At 37.9% G+C, this 22,744-nt stretch overlaps 1 protein-coding gene across 1 annotated transcript in view; it reads right to left on the bottom strand.

Annotated features, from left to right (window-relative positions):
• RORB (RAR-related orphan receptor B) overlaps positions 1–22,290 on the bottom strand; it is a 179,995-nt gene extending 157,705 nt beyond the window's left edge. Inside the window, exon 1 of the mRNA XM_012644423.1 lies at positions 21,694–22,290. Coding sequence (XP_012499877.1) covers positions 21,694–21,700 — 7 coding nt within the window. The 5' untranslated portion in view covers positions 21,701–22,290. The remainder of the gene's footprint in view (positions 1–21,693) is intronic.
• Positions 22,291–22,744: the final 454 nt, after the last annotated feature.

The following is a 22,744-nucleotide window of genomic DNA, read 5'->3' as shown; positions in this document are numbered from 1 at the left end:
TGTGGCGAAATTGCTTGTGAATGTCAATTAGACTTTGTGTCTGCAATAGATGAGCAAGAATAAGAATGTCTAGGTTCTGGTCTTATCCCTCCCACTGATTGCCTGGTTAAGCTGCTGATTTTTTTTTTTTTTTTTTTGTACAGCATTGGAAAGAATGTCTTTCTCCATCGTCTGTGAAATCCTTAAGAGCATGCTTCCCCCCCTTCTCTAAGTCTCTATGTGCTGCGTTTAGTAGTTAGAATAAAGTGGGTCTTTCGCTTTTCAAGAAGCACAATAAATAGTGCATTATTGTACCTGCCTCTCAGAGGTATTTTAATTGATATGTAGTTAACAAAGGATGTGGTGATGTTCTTGGAAATTGCTGTGAAATGAGAATAAAAAAACGATCAGAGGCACTAGCGGCCCCAGCTTGTCGGGCATGTTTTTAATTTGCATTTATGTAACTTTCCTATTTCTGGGCATCCTTGGGAGGACACATTTAAGAAATTAAAAGGGAAAATTTATTTTTCCAAAATGTTTCCTGACCTTCTCAGCATAAAAACCAGTGAACCCGAGCTTCCGAGACGACAGACTGTCGGGAATTGTGAAGATGATTCGCGCAGCGCATTGTTTGGCGGGAGGAGCTCAGCCTGCCACTAACAGAAAAGTCTAAGTCAGCATTTACTTAGAAAATTTCTTTTAAAAGTTACAGAAGCAGTGCACAAGTATCAATATTCCCTGTACAAACTCGTATCTTTGTTCTGTTCTCTCGCTCTCGTGCAGTCTCTTTTTGAATTTCCTATAAAAGCTAAATTAGGTCTCAAGGGTTCTGCACCACTAAGCAAGGATCTCTTCTAGTCCATTGTGATGGAAGTAAATGTACTCAGGAGGGAGATGTACTTGAAGGAAAGGCTAAAGAATCTCCCTTCATTGAATCCCCCTGTCTCCCACACAATCCACCCACCCTGACTTTTCTAAACACTTCCACGTGCTCATGCGCGTGCGCACACACGAACACTCCAACTAGCCTTCCCCAAAATTGCGCAGTAGGTAGGACAGTTACCTTGAATCAGCACAGCCTTTCTGTGCTTGCTCTACCACACTGGTGAAAGGATCTTTCAAGTTTTCAGGCCTTCAAGCTTTCTTCTTATACCCCTATGAAAATGTGTTCTCAGGAAAGGATTTGGTAAACTCGTTTACTAGGATGTAAATAATATTAAGGCTGAATTTCTCTGTAGTATATACCTTATAATAGCATTCAAGAACCACCAGACTCCTCTTCTGGCATCTGTGCCCTTACCTCACTGTGGTTCTAATGAGCATTGTGTTATTGGTGTATTGAAAGATTGTAGGTTATGTAGAAATTAACAGTAACTCTAATGAGTTGGAGAGCAGGCATATTTTAGGGGACAGAGCTACTGGATTTTAAAATCACAAAGGACCCTCAGTTCAGGACTTTTGGAATCACATGGTCTTAAGGTGGAATCCTAGTGGGCACATCTTATACCTGTTGGTTTTGGACAGGTTACAGAGTCTATAAAAGCCTCTATTTCCTCCAAAACTAAAACAATTGAAAACCAATCCTGGTAACATGTAACAAAAGTATTGTCCTTAAGGGCATGAACCTATGGACTTTGAAAGCTGGAAGTGACACTGGAGAGAGACAATCTTATCCCATATTTCCATTTGGAAATGAGGAGGCAGGACCCAAGAGGTGACTTGCCCAGGCTAATAGTTGAGGGCAGCAAAATGCCTCCTGATTTAAATTCTAGAATTCTTTCTTCTGAATCCCCAGAAGATAGTCTGTCTTTTGTGAGATAGCAAAATACTATCATGTTGGATACTGCTTGTACTTGGGTGTGAGCCACATGTTCTCAAATTAAGACAGGTTGCTCAGGGCCAGGTGCAGTGTGTGGTCATTGATGGCAATTTTTTAAATGCTCATTTAACAGAAAGACATGTTTCCCAATGATTTTGAATGATCATGCTTTCATTCCAGCTGTTCAATTAATGGTGCCAAGTAGGGAAGCTTTAATATTATGCATGACTTAAAGAAGAAGATGAACTGGTGCATTTTTGCAGATCATTCGCTTAGCTTTGGCTTGGCTAGAGCCAAGGAATCATGTGAAGGTTGTGTACCCCAGAAAGGGCATCTGAGACAGACAAGATGGACCAAGAGGAAGAGGTCAGCTTGAAGCATTCTGCAGCCATAGGTGAGTGATAAGGGAAGGCACAGCTGTTAAAAACCTGATTTGGATCCCAGTAACTCAAGGTGCTATCTGTGTGACCTTGGAAAAATTAATTTCTCTCTTTTTGCTTCATTTTTTCCATCTGTGAAATGAGGATAAAAATAATACTAATTTCAAGGGTTTATTCTGCTGATTAACTGAGGTAACTCATACAAAGTACTCACTGCAGTGCCTTTCACATAGTAAGTGTTCAATAAGAATTAACTATGATGAGGATGATGAAGATTTAGACTAATGCCAGGGGAACATGAACCTTATAACTTAGTTTTATTTATATTACACATTTATAGTATTTTTTTTTACAAGATCACTGGTCTTGTAGTGGCATTTTAAATAAAAAATTATCGTTTTATAGAAATTGAACCCTAAAAAGTAAAAACAAACATAAAAGGGCCCACTGTTTTTAAGAGTACTGGGCTAGCTTTTTTTTTTTTTTAATTAAAAATGTCTAGTAAGAAAATATTTCTTTTTCTGGCTTCAAATATAAGTTCATCAGATGCCTTTCAAACATTACAGCTTTTATCTATATAAAACTTTGCCTTCAGAAACAGGTTCTGCCTGAGAAAGCAGGTTTTTGACTGCTAACAAGGTGCTAATATCCACAGCACCGCACCGTACCTTTCTGCCAACTGACTTGGTTTGTATTTAATTAGACCTCAAGATGTTGGACTGAGTATAGTGCAAGTTACATAAGTTTCACAATTTAGATCTCCTGATGTCAGTACTTTCCATTATAGCAGAACACACCATTGAAATTATGAGAATAAAGAGAATCTTAAAAATGAAATGATGAATAAAAACACTGACTTACTTTAAGAAGGAATGATGAGAGAATTTGAATGTTTTTAAAAGATATATATGCATTTTGCAGGTGTGTACTTGAAAGTGGATTCAGATGAAATTTTGAGGAGTTCTTCTACTAGAAAATATACTTTTTAGTGGGAAGAAGAGGAAAGACTCAGCTAGTTTAGATTCTTGGAGGCATCCTTAAAAATTATGTGTAAAATATGATGAAATAAAATATTGGATAACTCCCATTTAAAAAGTGGCATGGTCCTTCTTAAAAAAATACTTGGAAAGAACAAATCAACTTTCCATGTCTGTGAAAAAAAACCACAATGGGTATAATAATGTTCAGTGAGATGGTGTGTGAGGAAACATTGCAATTTATATCTGGTAAATATTGTCTATATGTTTTTTTCAATCAGATTGTGCTAAACAAATGTAAATAAATAAAAGGAAAAAACACCAGGCTGAATCAAGTGCTCCAAGTATGTTCAGAACTGTTAGGTGGGAGTGAGGACACATGTTATAAGACAGGTTTTGGGGGGGTAACTGATACACTGGCTAAGCTCTCTGCTTTATGCTTGACTTCTCTTTTTATACAGTGACCCCCTAAATTATTAAGAGGCAAATTTTAAACACAAGAACAGTCCTATATTTCCTTTTGTCCAAAAGTTTGTACACTAGGTCCTCAACATTCTCAATTTATCTCAGTACAACAGAACTCCTATTTTGACATTTCAGCATCTCTCAATTCTTTCCTCTAATAACCAAATCTCTACTTCTCAATGAGAACTCCCTTGGAGGCATATTGTACTTGGAAAATTATACATATATTATAGATGTTAGTCTGCAACTCTCTGAGCCTCAGCTTTGTCATTTGCAATACAGAGATAACAATACTTCACATTTTTTTTTTCTTTTTGTGGGACAATAGAAATTCAAGAATAAGAAACCACTTAAAGAAGGCTAAATACCAGGCACTATGCAAAGCACTTTACAATGCTATCTCATTTGATTTAACTCTTATAATGACCCTATGATGCAGATACACTTGATCTTCACTTTACAAAAAATTTGAGGCTCAGAGAAGTAACCTGGTAAGTAACAGAGATGGGATTGGTATCTGGACTGCCTCTCTTCAATGCCTGGGGATTGTAACTAGCTCCCTAGAAGGTCAAGGATCAAATACAGTATCTGTCATATGGTTAGGGTGGAGTTAATGTTAGTGTCCTGTCTTATACTTTATTTCGTTTGGGGTGGCACACACACATAATTTCTGCTCCCAAGCTTCTGTTCACTCTGTCCTTCCACCTGGAAAGTTTCTCTGTGATTCTTTGCCAATACAATTCTACACAATTTGAAGGCTTGGTTCAAGAGACTTCCCATGAGGTTCATACTAACCACGGTAACATGACCTTCTTTCTGAACTCATCTAGCTTTTATCGGTTACAGGTGTCAATTGGAAATGCCATGTTGTGTTGTCCTCTTATGTTTTAGCAATTCACATCTGTCATTCTGAAACCTCATGGGATTTCTCAAGAAAAGTGACAGAATTTTGCAATGGGTAAGAACACAGACTCAGGAAATGGAAAGCCTGGGTCTGAATCCCAGTTTTACCATTTACTCTCCGTGTGGCTTTGGACAAATTACTTAACCTTTCTGTACCTCAGCTTCCTCATCTATCAAATGAACCTAATAATGTACAGTATTTTATCACACATTTGCTGTGAGGATTCGCTAAGTTAATATTTGTTAGGAATTAGATCTTAACATGGACATATAAATGCTATATAGTATTTATTTGTTTAATAAATTTTCTTCATTGGCTCTGCTTCAACAACTACATAATGTTTAAAGTATACTAGGTACACCAAATGTTTGTTGATTTGTTAGTTAATTGGCCATTGTTTGATTTACCTTTCTTCATCTATAATTAATTTGAAGTTTCAATTACCTATTATGGATAAGGGATGGAGTTGCAGTCAGGATTCAAAGATGTCTGACCTCCAGGGGTTCAAAATATAATGAAGATAAATATGTGAGAAGTTATACTTGAACACTAATTATTCAGATTATATTGAATACTTGAGTACTGCAACTTCATTCTATTATCCGTGGCCAAGCTGCCTGGTACTTCTGGAAATAGGGCTTCTTGGCTAATATCTAAGCTCTACCAGGTTTACAATTCTCTTATTCTCCTCTCTTATTCATTATATTGCAGCATATTTTAAATAGAATATTATCCTCTTAAGGCTTAAATATTTCCACTCATTTATTCAACATTTGTTGTGTTTCAGGTTTTGTGCTAGCTGATGAGAATTCTAAATTCAATAAAACATATATCCTGTCTTCAGGGACTTGATAGTCAAGTGTTGGAGTCAGCAAATTATTGTCCACTCAAATCTAGCCTGTCGCCTGTTTTTTTGTAAATAAAGTTTTATTGGAACATAGCCACAATCATCAATTTACACATTGACTATGGTTACTTTTGTGCTACTCCGACATTTTGTACTACAATGTCAGAGGGACAAAGACCATATGGGCCACAAAGTCTAAAATATTTTCTATCTAGGACTTTACAAAAAAAGTTTGTATATACCTGGTCTAGTAGAATGTACTGCAATGTCTCTTTTTTGAGGAGGATACTGTTTCTATCTAATTCAACTAATGCAATTCCTAAGCAATTAGAATACTAAGTTAATATGAACCTGAAAAAACATGGCAGACACCCAAAGAATAGGAATCAGGTATCCTAGTGCATTCTCTTTCATCCCAGGACTATTGTAAAAGCAGCTACAACATCACTGCAAAGGATGTAATTTCTGAGACATTTTAGATTTTACATGTTCAAATAAAAGTGATGAACTGTTCTTTAAATATACCAATGGAATCTAAACCTCAAAATGTTTTGATACCCATATCATACATTTGAAAGTAAAATGCATAAGCAAGCTCTTCTTTAGCAGAAATTTTACAATATCTACTTTTCTCCTTGAATTCTTACTTTCACTTTATTTACCCTACATAATTTTATTCTAATGTTAAAATTCTCAAGTTTGAAAGTCTTTTATTAATCATACTTCTCCGTAACAAAAATAAGCATATATATTTAAATTTAACATTGTTTTTTCCTGTGAACACAGGTTCTGAGTTAAAATTTCTTCTGGATTGAATTATTATTATCATTATCACTAGAATATAATTGATTACAATCACACAAATAAATTATAAATTTTATATTTATTGAACATAAAAATACATGTTTAAAGGAAATTCATCTCTTAATAAGCCAGATGGGGCTTTTTTTCTTTCACTTAATTTCGGTGCTTATGTTTGACTATTTACTATTAGAATATAACGGGGCTTAGCACCAATTCTGATTACATCTTTGTTTTTAGAAATAGAAGTTTTGAAAAACTTCTATGAATTGTAGAAGAAAGTGGAACAAATTTTGCCATAGCAATTGAATTCACTTCTTAAAATTCCTTCTGAAATATATGCCTCACATCACATAGCATTCTCTCATCAAACACTATTTTTAATGATCTCCAACTGACTATTTGAATAGGTCATCCTTCAATTTTGTTGAAAGAAATGCAAGCTACCTGACTTGTGAAAGGATGTTTATTTGGCTCATTCATTAAAATTGCTTATTTTCTAAGCACTGAAATCAATATTTCAAATTTTCCCCCTTTTTAAGTGCAATGGAAGTTTTTCCACTTAGGAACCATGCACATAATAAGATTTGAAATGAGTGAGAGTCAGGCTTTCTTTGGTGAGGTGGAAGGGAGGTTATTGCAAAGGGGAGGTGGCAAGAGGAAGCAACTTTGTCAGAGAATACGTAAGAAAACTGAGGACTGTAAAGGGATCCCACATAGAAAGTCTTCGTATACTCCCAGACCAGTGTTCTCAATCTCAGCACAATGGGCGCTTGGAGCAGGGTCATTCTTTCTTCATGTGCTGTTCTATTCATGTAGGATGTTTAGCGGCATCCCTGACCTCTACTTACGGGATGCCAGTATCACCCTTTCAGCTGTGACAACCAAAATTTCTCTAGATATTGTCACATCTCTCCTGCGGGGTAAAATTACTGCCTGTTTTGAACCACTGTCTTAGGGGTACGAATTCCCGGGTATAAAGACTACCTTAGCAGTGAACATCATATTGAATCCTGCTCTCCTAAAAACCAATGAGTTTCCAACATTCTTAAGGGTAAATTGGGATTCCTCATCCACCTCATCTATTCAGAGCATATTCCGCACCTATTCAGAGCATAGGAATATTCTAAATGTTTCCATAAAGTCAATAGGAATCAGTTCATCATCCAGCTTCGTATACTCTGAGGCCTGGGTGTATCTGTCTTGGAATTCTTTAACATCCCTGGGAACTGCAACACCCCGCAGTTTTGTCAGGGGACAGATACAGGCTAGTTCAATGGAGGCGAAATGAAGGCAAGCTCACTAATTTCTCTATATGAGTATGCTGATCTTAATTCTGACATTTGAAATAATATATTTCCCAAATTAATATGAGACTTCAGAGAAAAAAAAGGCAATATTAGCCCTCTCTTAAAGAACTTAATAAAGCAGAATGCTTCTTTCTCTAGTGATGGAGAAAGTTTTTTTTTAAAAAAATTCTTCTTCTTTCCCCCTCCTCTTCTTCTTCTTCCTCTTTCTTCTTCTTTTTATTTGTATTATTGCTATTTTCCGTACCTATTTTGAATTATAATATATGACTTTCAAGAAGACTAGACTCGAAGCTCCTTAGAGCATGCAACTGAATGCTTGTATCTTCAACACTTAGGATAGTTCCTGGTGCACCATAGGCCCCTGATAAATATTTGGTGATGAAGGAAGGAGTAGTTGTGCAAATATTAAATAAATTAACTTTCTGATGAGCCATTGAACTTTCAACCTTAACCTTATCATCACATTAGATGACCTCAGGCAAATAGATAAGCTAAAGTACAATGAGTAACAAATAAAACATAGTCTCACTTCTTACTATGTCAGAGTAATCTATCATTTACTTTGACACTTAAAACTAAGTGTGGGAAATTTTTCAAATACTGAAAAAAAATGAAGAATAAAATAATTATCTAAAATATTAATATCCACAGGTGACATAACCTTTTTATATATTTTCTTTAACTTCTCTTTTATGCATTTTTATATAATTTAGATCATATAGCACAAACAATTTTGCATTCTGGTTTTTTTGTTGTTGTTGTTAGTCTTTAGGTTTAGTGAGGTCAGGGACGATGTCTTTTTTTTTCACCATTTCATCCCCAGTACCTAAAATACATTATCAGGTGTATATATAGACACTTAATGCTAGTCAAGTGTGTTGAATACATGGTGAATATATACCACTGTACACGGCGAATACATACTACATGAATGTGTATCATAAAAAGCCTTACAGAGAAGTTTTCCCTAAATTATTGAAAACATCACAATGAGGCTGTGATATGTCTTTAGGTACAAGTCTTTAGGTATAAAGTCTTGTTGGTCCTTTAGTTTATTTTCTTTGGAAAGATTCCCAGAAGGTGAATTACTGAGCCAAAGAGTATGATATTTTTAAGAGCTTAAGTTCAAAGATTGTACCATTATAATCGCCTACTATAGAATATAAGAGTGTTCAGTTCATCACACCTGCTATAATTTGACAAGTAAAGATGCCACTCATATCATTTTAATTCTTTAGTAAGTGAGGTTGAACTCTTTTTTCCAAATGTTTACTAGCCATTTATATTTCCTCTTTTATAAACCAAATATTTATACTTATGATTTGGGACTGTCTTTGAAGTGCAGAAATTGCATTTTTAAACTGTTTTAAAAAGCACTCTATATTTTGGGGTTTTCTTTGGCTTGGCTACTTGGGCACATGACTTATTCATATCTGTCCTGAATATCTCATGAGATTGCTGGGTGTGTCATCGAGATGGTGGCTACATAAGCTTGTTGAGAGCTATAGAGCTCAAAACACAGGCAAGATATTATAAATTTTAACTGCTGTTACATTTGTAAAGCGATGAGACTGCAACTGTCAGCTCTTCTCAGGTTGACATAGTTTCTTTTTTAAATGTTTTCAGAATTTTCCTTAAGAGCAACTTCAGTACAAAGACTGACAGAATTGATGAGTACGAAGAAACATACCACTGTTTCTAAAATAGAGTGAGCAAAGAAGGTATTTTACATGCAGTAAAACAAAGAGGATCACCTGAAATAAGTCTACAATATTTTCCAACCTGATATTGTTAAACACAGTAGATATTAAATATAGGATGAAGGCAACCAAATGCAGTCCGTTTTCTTTCTAATAGTATCTGTGGTCAAATTCAGTGGAATTGTGCAAATCAGGACTGGTCTATAATATGATCAATTGGAGTCCTGGAGATTAAACGACAGGGTAGGGGTGGTGATTCAAGCTATGTTTTGTACAGTACAGTTTAAACTGAAGAGACCTGAAAAACCAATAACAGTGGACTAATAATTAGACTTTTAAAGAAATGCAAATGGACTTAATTTGAAAGCATTGAAATTAACCATATAAATGATAGCTCAATGTAAGGAATATTATGTTTCAGCCAAATGCAAAACAAATTAAATTGCAATATTGTTAAGGAGGAGCGTAACTCTGCATTTCTTTAGAGTTAATGTCAAATTTAATTGGTTTTTTACTTTATATTGCTGGGCACAATTAGACATGGCATCTTCTTAATGTTGTCAAGGTTCTTTCCTTAAGAAAATACCTTGTGCTTGTACAAAACATAGAAGAATAATAGGCCTTTGATATAAATAGTGTGTTGAGGAGAGCTTCAATCCCAGTCAATCAGACAAAATTAATTAAACTCAGGTGGATAAATGGTGGTATGCCAGGCTATTGAAAACATTTTTTTTTTCTTGAAAGGCTTATGGCCGAAGATAGATAACCTGACTCTTGATAGACATAAAAGCTAGAGGAGAGAACTGACAAGCTGAGTGTCAAATGAGTGCATTCACATCACAAAGTAAATGTGCGCGTTCGTGGAATGAATGAAGAAGAATTTTGTATTTAGTCATCAACAGTCTTTATAGCTATTTCCCATAAATTGCTTCCTTAAAGGAGATGCAGATTCTTAGTGGGGGGGAAAATCTATAAATAAATGATTTTACCAAAAATTTGAAATCCATATAAAAAGATATATATATATATAAGTTTATGAAATTAAATTTTTGGAATCTTTGAGGGAATAATTATGGTAAGAAAAGACTTTATTATTTATACTTAGAATTTGTTATTATTTTGACTGGATAGTTCCTACTCAGAATCTGTAGATTTTTCCATAATATTTATTTTAATTTTTGCTGAGATCAGTAAGTGCCATTATCATTTTTTGGGGAGTGAACGCTGTGGAGAACTATGGTTTTCCCAAGGGGATCTTATAACTAAATTAATAGTTTTACTATATTTTTCTCTATTCTTTCTATGGTCAAAACACTGATGAGTGCTTTGGTAAAAGTTTTTATCTTAAGGGCCAACACCGGCCAAATGGTAGTGAAGTTTGCATCAGGACTTAGGAAGTATTAATGCTATGGTTGATGTCTACTGTGGGTACAGGGGTGGCAAAAAATAGTACGGCCTAAGAGAGAGCATAGGTTAATGAAAATAGAACCGGACTTGGAGTCAGAAGCCCTTGTTTCCAGTTAAATTCTAGCATCAATTTCTTTAACAAATAATTATGGACGAGTCATCTATTTTTCTCCTTTAAGAAAAAGAAAGAGACATTTGAGAAATTCAAAGGTAACCAATATAATTTAAGGAATTCTTTAGGACTTTTATAAGAAAACCAGTTTGTTGTGCTTGAGACTGTTATCTTGGAGAGCATAGTTCTTAGACATTGTAAGTGCTCAATAATCAAGATTTGTTGGACCATATTTAAACCCGATCCACTATTGGAGGTGTCACTTACAACTTTGTCATATATTTCCTTTACGTTTTAAGCATTGTATTATGGGGGAAAAAAAGCTCTACCTTTGACTCTAAATCAATACTCAAATCAACTATGGTAGATAATATTTTAAAAATCATTAATGAAAATAAGGATACAATGAAATGTTAGTGGAAAGAAATTCAGAATCAATTTATTTCATTACAAAAGAAAATTTTCTAAAACCAGTCACATAAATTTTAATTTATTCTGATATGAATGGCCGCCAGAACTGATCTTTAGTAATATTAGTAAACAAAACCAAACCACACCAATGCTACCTTACTAGTATTCTTCTTAGTGATATTTCTGTATTGTCCTTGGAAAGATTTACTCCAAAGCACTGTTCCTTTGCTACTTAACATTTTTTAAATCACAAGAATGAAAATATAAATGCAAGGATAAAAGTGTTTAGAATTAAACCTATTATTAACAAAAAGTAGTCAGCATTTAAAATGGAAAAAAGCCTCAGAATATTGGAGTGTTAGTTTTAAATTTACTTTTGGAGCAAACCGATTAATAGATTAGGGTCCTAAAAATTTCTAAATACTTTATTTAACATATTTTATTTTTGTAAAAAACCAATTATTGCCAAGAAGCATTGTACCTTAATGATATGATGTTTTTCCTGAACAAATGTTCCTCTATTGTACCAGACTGTATAGCATTTGCTCATATTCAACAACTGTGGAAATTTGGAACAAGGTTTCTTCTCCTTTCTTTAAAAGTGTTTAAATCCTTTGCATGTGTCAGGCACAAGTTAAGTGCAAGTTATCAGGAAATATTCTATGTAATAATTGTATTATTTGACCTGACAATTATTATGATAGCCAATTATTCATTAGAAACTTAACATGTCTAAGGTCCTTAAACTTGTGTGTTATTGTTTGATTCTGGAATCCAGAAGCCAACAGCTGTTGGATGATAAAATATGATTTGAGTGTTCATTCTGGCTCAAGCTATATAATGAACTTTGTACTTGGGAAATTTGGCATATGAATTTTCATGCTAATGTGGAATTACAAAATCCATATGAAACACTTTTGTGATCTATGCCTTGGACAGGTGAGATGAAACATTTTAAATGTACTTTGTCAAATAATTAGTTTCACTTATTTTCATTAAACTCTTTAGGCAAATAAAAATAGTATGACTGAATTTCATATTCTTAGAGTTAATTACAGACAACACATTTTGATTTTATTGAATAAGATTGTCTTTAAATAGCCTTTTTAATGGAAAGATTAAAATAGTGATTTACTATTTACTAAGTACTAGACATATTTCCATAAGAGCTAGAGTAAAAAATCTAGACTTACATTACATAGACCACTTCAAGTAAAACCACTGCTCTCCAAAGGTTCAGTCTACATTTACCACCCAGAATAGTATACTGGCCCAGGCATAACATGAAATAGTTGTATGTGTCCACTGACACATAACATAGGAGAACCGGAGAGAAACTGCAGTAAGGTGTAGGGGAGGGAGTGTCCAGAAAGCCGGTTGTCTTATTAAATAACTGTTCAATCAATGCTACTAAAAGTTGGAGGGGCCTTCCAACCTTTCACCTTTTCAGAAAAGCCTCAAGAAATGATTTCATTCATCCACATCTTGAATTCTTCCAGTATCAGGAAATAAAGAGATCATGTATCATAGCCATTATATTATTTGGTTATTGTTACAACAGAAGAGTACAATTCCTTAGTCTAATAAATTCTAATTAATAATCAGCATTTACAAAATTATCCATTTTTCAGAACTGAGAAATTATGACTCTGTGGTCTTGCTCACTATATAGAAATTATAAGATGAGATTCATGCTAATGCAGAGGGCTATGGCTAAGAGTGACAATTTGGCTGCCTGGAAGTTTCAAATGGTGGCATTTACTTATGTGAATTCTCCCCAGCCCAGTCTGTTTTCCAGCTTTGTAGGTTCAGAAACTTGATCTCGCTAGTATTTCAGAGTGGATTAGCATTAGTATGAGGACCCACGTTAAAACTGAGCTCACGAGAGCTAATATATAAGATCTATATAAGAACTCTTGGTCTTGAGAGTATATCTTAATTTGGGCTCCTAGAAATGAGTTGATTAGTCAGTTTAACAAAGTTTTCAGAACAGAAGAGAATCAAGTTTATTTGATTTCAAATAAGGAGAGAAATTTGTACTTGAAAATACCAAAACAAAGCTGGTCAGAAAATTGAAATAAAATAAGAGCCTACATTTTTTCTCTTGCAGCTAAAAGCAAATGACAAATTATCATCTCAGAAAGAGCAGCTTTCGCTGTGAGCTGTCGTGGACACTCTTTTCAGCCTGATCAGGGATTCCCCCACCGATAGTGCTGGGATGGACGGGGCCAATATTTACCTCTCACATCCAGATTTTTACTCCTAAGAGTCTTCATAATTTTCCTTCTTTAAATATGCTCAAGAAAGAGAATAGCTCAAAAGTCAGCAAGACCATTATGTGTTGATTTTATAAGGTGATTTTCAGAGTACAGTATCATATCCACGTTCTTGGAATGGAAGAGTTTGAAGAATATCACTGTGGCTTCAGATACTGCCTACAAACTCTATTACTTCAATGGATTGCATTCTCCCCGATATCTAATAATCTAAGATACTCTCTACAGCATGTATTGCTACTTTCAGATAATAGCTTAAACATTAAAGAAAATGAAACTCAATATATATCAGCATTTCCTTACATTAAAAAAAAGAATTTTCCTTATAAAAACAATGCATAAGAATATTGCAAAGTATTTTCACATTTTTTTCTTAGTGATAGTTATTTTTTTTAAGAAGTTATGCTTTCATTCTTACAGTATTTGCCTTCTTCATTTATTTTCTTTTTGTAATTTTAAGAATTACCTTAGAATTTACTTTTTAATTGTCACTTGAGAATAATTTTACTAGTAAAAGTTTTATCTGAGAACAATACTATACAAGAGAGAGAACAATACAATACTTGTGCTACATTAGGTTATGTTCTTTTCTGGACAGTTGTGCCTTAAACTCAATTTCATGTAGTACCAACCATATAAGGCAACCGGGGAGTACGACTGACAATAATTTAATAGACCTTATTTATGATGAAGTTAGCCAAAAGAGGGACTTCTACACGTCTTTAGAGGTCCATCTCGAACATCACTTCCCCTGTGAGAGCTATTCTGAATGTCTAATAGCGTCCTTGCTGTGTTCTGTTCTGCTCTCACTTTGATCACAGCTTTGCCTCCACCAGTTGACTGCTTAACCCACTTTAGCATCCTCAGGGGCCAGTCCTGTACCTTACTTTTAGGTGGACACTCAATAAATCTTGAATAAATGAATGCGTGAGTCATATACTTTTCTATTAGTGTATATGTGGCTATAAAAGATGAAATTTTTGAGCTGATCCCTCTGAAAATTTCAACTGAAACATTTATGATCTCATTCTCGTTCTTGAGAGTGTACCTTCATTTGGGCTCCTAGAAATGAGGGGATCAGTAAGTTTAACAAAGTTTTCAGAGCAGAAGAGAATCAAGTTTAGTTGATTTCAAATGAGGAGAGAAATTTGTACTTGAAAATATCAAAAATAAAACAAAACAAAGATGATCAGAAAATTAAAATAAAATAAGAGTCTACTTTTTTTTGGCAGCTAATAATACTAATTTATTTCATGCCAAGTTCTAGTTATAAATGCCAAGGCCTTTTAAAAAGCTTTTGCTTTTCTTTTTTAAGGTCATTTTGTGCCTAAATTCAGAGGATACCATTTGTACTTCTAATTCAATATTTAAATATTGTATATGGACTGTTGTCACATGATTAGAACATTATCTAATGAAAATCAGGTAATGGGGCAATAGTCTTTAAAAGAAGGATGCTTTATTGGGCAATTGTATGAAAATTTTATAAAATAGATAATTTAAAATCAACTTATTGCAATATTTATTGAAAAATGTTTTCCTGTGAGTTAAAATCTATGTAGTGGTTTTCTTTAAGCAACCCAAATCTTTCCTATGTCCCATAGTGCCAGGATATTTGGCTTATATGAGCACAAAGTAATAAGAAGGCTAGTAACAAAAGTATAATTTAGCAAACAACCAGATTAATTTTCTTTTTCTTTGCTGATGTCTGTGATTCCCCTAAATTAGAGAAATGTAACCCAGGGCCATATAATGTGATAACTAATCACACAAAAAATGACATTAATGGATGTCCATTCTAATAATGTCATTTACAAAGTCAGCATACACAGCCAGTTAATAAAATATTTATGATGCAAAGGTGAACATGCTTAAGTCAAAGCAAATTCCTTTTGCTGTTTTATAAGAGCATATTTTGAAATATGGGTTTAGCCTCATATTTTGGCCTTTGTAAGAACAGGTCTATGTCAAGAACATCCTAATTCGATTTTAAAACAAAATTTATCATCTAATTATTATCAAAAATTTATAATCTATTTCCTGTATTTATAAAATAACTACTAACCAAGTAGAATGCATGCTATACTAAGTATAAAGTACTATACTTTCTAAGTGTTGTCTTTAAATGTTTTAAATGTTTACTGTACATGGTGTACAACAATATATATTGAATAACGGTTTCGGCTCCTTGGATGAGCACTAATAAAATTGCACTTATTACAGAGCCACAAATCTGGAACTTGAAATATTAATGGCCACGTAGATATGTTTTAAAGGTTACTTGAGCAAGCCAAAATTCTAAGTGGTTTGAAATGTGCAATAATTTTATGATACTATGATCACAATATTTCCTTTCATAAGCATCCACCCCCAATGCCATTAGTTAACCACATGGTTATTATACGGAGCTCGATTCACTCTAAATGCCGTTATAACACCTGTGGTTTCCCTCATTAAGAATTGAATGGATGGGGTCAGGGGTTGAAAGGGCAGCATATGCGCTATGAAAGAACTAGTTAACATAGCCTATTATATTGGTGCACTGGTAAATCTCATTTCTATTCATCAGATGATTAGTTCAATCAATATTTATTCCTCTATGCTCCCTTTGTCTTGTGCTACAAAGGAGACATCCTTCAAATTCATGGCATAAGCCTTGTTATCTATGAATTTGTTGCTTAATTTGAGAGGGAATATTTTATTTATTTGGCAGTCCTGAATTCTTTGATTCCCTTTCCCTCTAATTATCATTAGGTAGTATAATGGAGTTTTGTGTAGATTATTTATAAATAGATGCTATTAACAGTTTCTTTTTTATGCGGCTCTAGTACCACGTGTATTCATATCTTCCCTTTGAATGCTTTGAAAAGTTGCTTCTGTTTCTCTAAATATGTTTGAATTTGGAAGTCTGGATTGTGAAAGCAAAGATAAGAATGATTTTCTCTCTCAAATATTCATTCTTCTTGTCTGAGTGGGTGGTTATAGGAACATACATATACATATTGCGTATCAGTGTGTATCAACAGACGCCTCCAAAGACTGCTATTATCTGCTAGGGATTCTGTTAAGTCAGAGATTCTATTCAAAGTAAGATAAATATTTGCAAAAAGCTGTAATTGAAAGATGATTACAAAATTACAGGAATAATACTTTTTGTGTAGAGTGCTTATTTTATCAAAGGTCATCATTCATTACATCACAAAAGACTTATTTCATTAGTCTGCTTAATTTTTATCTTTTCAATAAGAATAGATGGAATAGCAGAGCTACAGCTAGAATAAAAAACCTACATTCATTATTAAGCACAATTTCCATTTCTATTATTTACTTTTCTATGTATTTTAACATCACAATAAAATGTTTTGTTAATGTCAATTAAATTAATACCAATATAATTAAAATCTTTACTTTTATAGTCTTTGTGGAATAAACATACAAATGGTTTAGTTTTGAGAAATTCTCTTTGTATTACTAGAATGATAAAAATGTATATTTTAAGTCACCGCAATCATTAATAACTTCTGCACTCACAACATACGTGCTTGTGAACCTTTATTTGTTTCAGTTTGGCCAGAATTTGACAGTCTTCACTTTGGCATTAATTCTCTTATTTCCTAATACGTTTACCTGTAAGGCTTAGATTTCACCAATGCACAGTGGCACTGATGTTATTGTTCACAATTTTAAGCCTCACTTTATTTATAAATTTGCAGAATCTCAGCAGACCTATGTCTATAGGATTGTTTAACTTAATAATTTACTAGAATAAAATTAAGCTCTATTAATTGAATGCTATAATATGTACTTTAAATTAGAGGCATATTATTCATTGCAGTGAAAAAAAATCTAGTTAATGTGCTACGATTCACACTTTTATTTCTTAGAACTATTATTTTATAGTATAAAAACTGTATGGGCCATCTTATTTTCCTAAAAGGTGAACACAGGTTTATAAAATGTGAAGTCATAGCTAAAAAAAATGAGTTACTTGTCTTTTTATGTAGAAAAACTTCCTGTGTTAAATAATTTTAAAATCCTGGTGACAATTGTGTATATGCTACATGTAGGAAAAAAATAGGCATTATTAGAAGGTTCAAATGTCATTTCCTTGAAGACCAACCTTGAAACTTTATATTTTCTTGGTGCTATAAAATCTTTGTTGCTGTAAAATTAGGTTTCGTGATGTGGAAATGCTTAAACTTAAAATATAATCTATGGAAATACACACCTAAATAGTTGCTTTTAAGGCTGTTAATAGTTTAGTATTTATCACATTGTTACCAAAATAAGTAAATGTTAACATTTGTGTATGGTTGAGAGTATAAAATAATGTGTTATTTATGTTAAACTATGACATAAAACCACTTTAATAATGATGCAAAAAACATCTTTTAAGGATCCTCTAAACAGTGAAAGCTAAATTGTTGTTGGTAGAAAATCCAAGGACTTCTAAATTTCAAATGAATGCCAACAAAGGAGTTTTAATCTTTATCTCCTATGTTTACAAGGCCTGCCACTCAAAATTTTTTCCTTTATGTTTCCATCTTGTTTTCCCAATTACTGATTTTCTGAAAATACAGAAAAGCAAAAGCCTTGTGGTACTAATGCCTACTCTAGAAGCCCAGTATGTTAAGCACTTCTGTGTCACAATACTGGTTACAAATTCACCAATGATGTTGGGGGAGGGAGTAACTAGATGCAATCATCTAAGAAAATATTTTATGTTTCTGGCTACGTATTTTTTTCAATAATACTTGAAGTATAGCTTCAGAATTTTTCTTGAAACTGTTTGAATGATTACTTGTCTTGGAATAAAGACAGCTTACTGACGATTACTTAATGAGCAATTATTAATGGACTACAAACAGAGATGTCCTTCCAGCAATGTTTTTTAATTGTGGGAGGTGGAATGTTGGTTAGAAATATTTAATTGGAACTTGTGGAGGAAATTAAGAGCGAGAACTCGTTTAGGAAATCTAAAGGCCCTGCCAGCAGGACATTCAGAGCCCCATACTTCTGACAGGTTGCCATACCCCTGAGAGCAAGCTGCCTCTTTTCTAAAGTTTAGTAATTAATAAAAATTAACTACCTGTAAATAATAGATAAAAACTGGACTTAAGAAAAACCAAGCCCCATCCTTGTTTATAGCAAGCATAAAACCAGATTTCTAATCTGCCCTAGCGACAATCACTTATTGATTGCCACAACATCTGTGCCCCTGTTTTGGGAAGCAGTGTTTTCTGCGGAGGCAGGAGTGAAAAATCCAACCATTTTGGTGTCCCTGTGTAATAAACAGCTGACAGATCTTTCAGGAGGGAGCCTTGAAACCTACACCTAGGCTCACTCCTTTCTTACCTATTGATGGGCCCAATTAAAAGTCCTCCCTTCAGCCTGCAGAAGTTACTCCTTTCAATAATGCAATCTAGGGAGAAGCATCTCTAGAACTCCTGTGGACCCTCTCACAAAGGGTGAAATGCTTTGTGCACCACCAAATAAAAGCTCCTCCGCCCCAAGCCACAGTAAGCCGAGGCTGTGTCCTGGCCTCAGTTCAGCTGTGGGGCAGGACGAGGACCTCAGAGATCAGAGCCTCCTAACCCCTTTCTTAGCCCAGAGCTTCCCTGGGGATAAAGTCTCTTAAATACAGTAGACGGGGGCGGAGTAGGGGTAGGGATAGGTTTGCTGGATTGGCCCCAGGGAGACCACTCAATCCTGGACCACGTTTGCATAGCGCAAAGTGCCCCCCAGGACAGTTGCCAGCTGCAAACTGTGGAGCCTAGGCACTGACTGGGACCACCTGGGGATGGGAATTGTGTGTGTGGGGCGGGATGAGGGGGGTCGGGTATGGAATGGGCCCACTCTCAAACCCAGTTCATAACCCGCCCCTTCTCCCAATAAAGGCTGCTTAGGAGCCCTGCACAAGGGAAAGCTGATTTGTTCCCCGCTTTCACTTCTCAAGTTCACACTCAAGTTCAACTCCAACTCCCACAAGACGTCTGAATAGCCTGGATCTTTTCTTAATTCCATCCTTAATGAACAGCCCCTGATGGTACGGGAGGACATTGTCCGTCGGAAATGCGAAGGGGCGATAAGAAGAGCCAGTAAGTGGGCAGGAAAGGCGAGCCAGGCAGGGCGAGAGAGAGACCTGGCCACCTTTTAAGCTTACTTTTTCTCCAGTGCGCTCCCCCCAGGCCGCCTGAGAGCTAGAGTCTCAAGTTAGAAGTTGTAAGCGGTCAAGGGCAGCCTGGCAAGGCTGGAGCCCTCTGGGACAGGGTGTGGGGTTACACTGGCTTTCTCAAGGTGAGCATGGGGACCAGCGCTTGGCTTTTAATCCTTCAAGCTCCTGGAGTTTTTGAAGCTCCGAGGTGGCTAACCCGGAGAATCATCTGCAAACTGCACCTTCAGGAGCAGCACGATCAATCTCCAACCCACTCCGGCTAGGTGCTACTCTTCATTCTACACGTAAGGAGAGAGTGAGAGGCTTTTATGCCCTAGGTCCTAGTGCCGGGTCCGAGCTGAGATGGTTCCTGGTTTCGGACCTTTACAAAGTATGAACCCAGCCATAAGGAGAATGTTAGAAAGGGAGAAAAAGGAGGAAGGACAAATTGGTAACCCCAGTCCAGAGCAGGGGAAACCGAAAGGAGAGTGGGTGGGGTGGTGAGATGGGACAGAAATAGAAAAACAAAGACTGGGCGTCTCTTATTACTAAGTAAAGGCTCTGTACTCGCCAATTGCTCAAATATAGTTTCTTGAAATTATTGGAACTGTGGAGTATGAATCCAACCCCCAACCCCGGCTGGAGCTAGCGCGCACACACGGTGTCCCATTCCCAGTGCGCTCCCACTCCAAGTGCGCGGTCAATCAAGAAAGTCCCACCAGGACGTCCTTGTTTCTTAGCTACAGTCACCCCCGGCCCCCAACCCACGGACAGCTTTTCTCCGTTCCTCTTCCTCATTCTCTACTATATTCCAGCGTCCAGCCAGCTAACCCAGTCTTTGCCTTTGAGTCCGGGCTTCTGGCTCACTGTGTGCGGTCGGGGTTGGAGGTGAGGCCGGCTGTCTCCCGGGCAGGAGAGGCACAGGGGGAAGTGGGTGAGAGAGGAGCACAGCTCTACGGAAGGAGAGGAGTGATTGCAGCCCAACTCTTCCAAGGGGTCCAGAATGCAGGAAAGTCCGGAGCTGGCCATTTCCAACTTTTTGTTGTTAGGACAGGGAGGTGCGTGCCGGACTTGCCAAGGTTAGAGAAGAGCTCCAAAGAACCTCACAGAGTGGCAAGGAAGAGAGACCGAGGGTGGGAGTAGGCGCCCAGAGGCTTGCACAGAATCTCATTTCAGGCGGGCATCTACTGGTTTCTTCAGTAAAAGTGAAGTTGCGGGCGGGCACAGAGCCCAGGAAACCTAGAGGTCCCCAGCACTGCAGGAGAGGAGACGGACAAAGTGACTTCCCAAAGCCTATCAACAAGCTGCTTCCGGCGGCCCAGAGTGCACCCAGAGCGGGTGTACCACTCTTGTCCCTGGCGCACCGCGGGTGCAGTGGCGAGGGTCCTGGCCTGAGGGCGCACCCAGCACCTCCTTTCGCAATAGCCCTTTATCTGACAAAAGAGCCGGAGCCCTTAGCACCCCAGCCACAGGTAGCGTGGGCTCCTGTCGTCTCCCGAACTTTCTCTGTGCAACTTTTTCGGGGTCGCGCTTGTCCCTGGGCCGCGCGGGCTTGGGCACGCGGACCCTGCCAGGGCGCAGCGCCGGCGCGAAGACGCGTGAGAAGGACGGTCCCCTGAGCTGCGTCCCCCTCCACGACACCGCCCCTCTGTCTACCACTCTCGCAAAGGGACGTGCCTGTTAACCGGGAGGCTAATGGACCTCGTAACCTAGGGAGTGTGTGCCCGCGAGGGTCCACCCCGTCGCTCGTCGGTGCGCCTTGCGCGCCCAACCCCGGCCGGCCACTGCGCGCTTTCAGCTGCTTCTGCCCAGAGGCAATCCTCTCCCAGCTCTTTCTCCATCCCGAGTCAGTTTCAGCACCCGAAAGAGACACGCAAAAAGGAGTCAGTGCAACTCAAGGACTAGTGGTTACCAACTAGCCTCTCTCCCCTCTCCAAAAAGCGCCCTCCCGCGTCCCTCCAGAACTCCTGAGAGGCATCAACACCTTCCCCACAACTTTCTACTCCCAGGCCATTTGCAGCCCCACCCGCGAGCGCGGAGTGCGCCCGGCCAACCTCCTTCCCCTTCGGCTGAGTGCCTCCCCTCCCCCAGCTCCCCATCTGGCTGGAGTTGGCCGGACCCGGGGAGCCTCGGTGCCCGCGGCTCGCTTACCTCGCATGGTGTGGCCGCTCCCCCGCTCCGCGTAGTCATGAAGCTGCTCCCAGCCCGAATCCCGGAGAGTCCAAAAATCCCGCTCAGCACGAGTGACGAAGGTGGTCGGTGAAGAGCTGCTCTGCCGAGAAAACCATCCCTTTAGGCAGACGCCGTGGCCGCAGGGTGACGTTCGCCGCCGCCGCTATGTTAACAGTTTGGTGTTGTTGATGGTGACTGTTTTGATGCTTGTTTGTTTGTTTGTTTGTTTTCAGGAAGAGTGAAAAAAATGTTCTGGCTGGCTGGTGCCTGCGTTTTGTTTTGCTTTTGTTTTTCTTTTTTCTTTCTCTCCAATGTGCTTGCTTTTTAAAAATGCCACCGCCTCCGGCTCAGAAGATTTCTTTTGTGATCACTTGGACTGAGGAGGAGGAGGAAGGGCAGCAGCAGGAGGAGGAGTTGGTGGTGGTTTTGTTAGTTACAAAGAAGAGGGAGAAGGAGCAAGGGGGAAAAAGGAAACAGAAAGAAAAGAAAGAAAGGCGGCGTGGATGGCAGAGCATGTGCGTTTTCACATGACATCTGTGCCTGTTAACGGATCCACAACGTGAATTTTCACTGTTCAGTTACAGGAGGAAGGGAGCAGCGAGAGAGAAAGAGCAGAGAGATGGAGAGAGAGCTGAGAAGGGGCTTATACGCGAGGGCGGGCTTGGCCGAGACTTCCAGGCCCCGCCTCCTGTCAGCCCCGCCGCCAACCAGCGCCCGGCAGCGCCGGGAGAAGCTGGGACCTCGGGGCGGCGACGCGGTTGGAGGCCGGGGGCGGGGCGGGGTTAGGGACAAGGGAGTCGCGGGCGGCCGGGGCTGCGACTGGGAACTAGAGACCTTCCGAACCGGGCGGAGCAGAAGGACCGACGGAGAGAGTCGGGCAGATGTGCAGGTGACATTCACTTCCGACTCCAGCAGAGAAGGGGACACTGACCGGTCCTTCGGAGGCAGGAGACGCGGGCGCTCCCCGGGCCCCACGTTCCGTCCCTGTCGCGCAACGCCTGCGGCCCGGCAGAGTTAGTTTTGGATTTAT

The sequence above is a fragment of the Propithecus coquereli genome, unplaced genomic scaffold (assembly GCF_000956105.1).
Source record: "Propithecus coquereli isolate 6110/MARCELLA unplaced genomic scaffold, Pcoq_1.0 Scaffold211, whole genome shotgun sequence".
NCBI lineage: Eukaryota > Metazoa > Chordata > Mammalia > Primates > Indriidae > Propithecus > Propithecus coquereli.
Note: the sequence above shows the minus strand (reverse complement) of the source record. Positions and strands in the feature narration are given on the sequence as shown.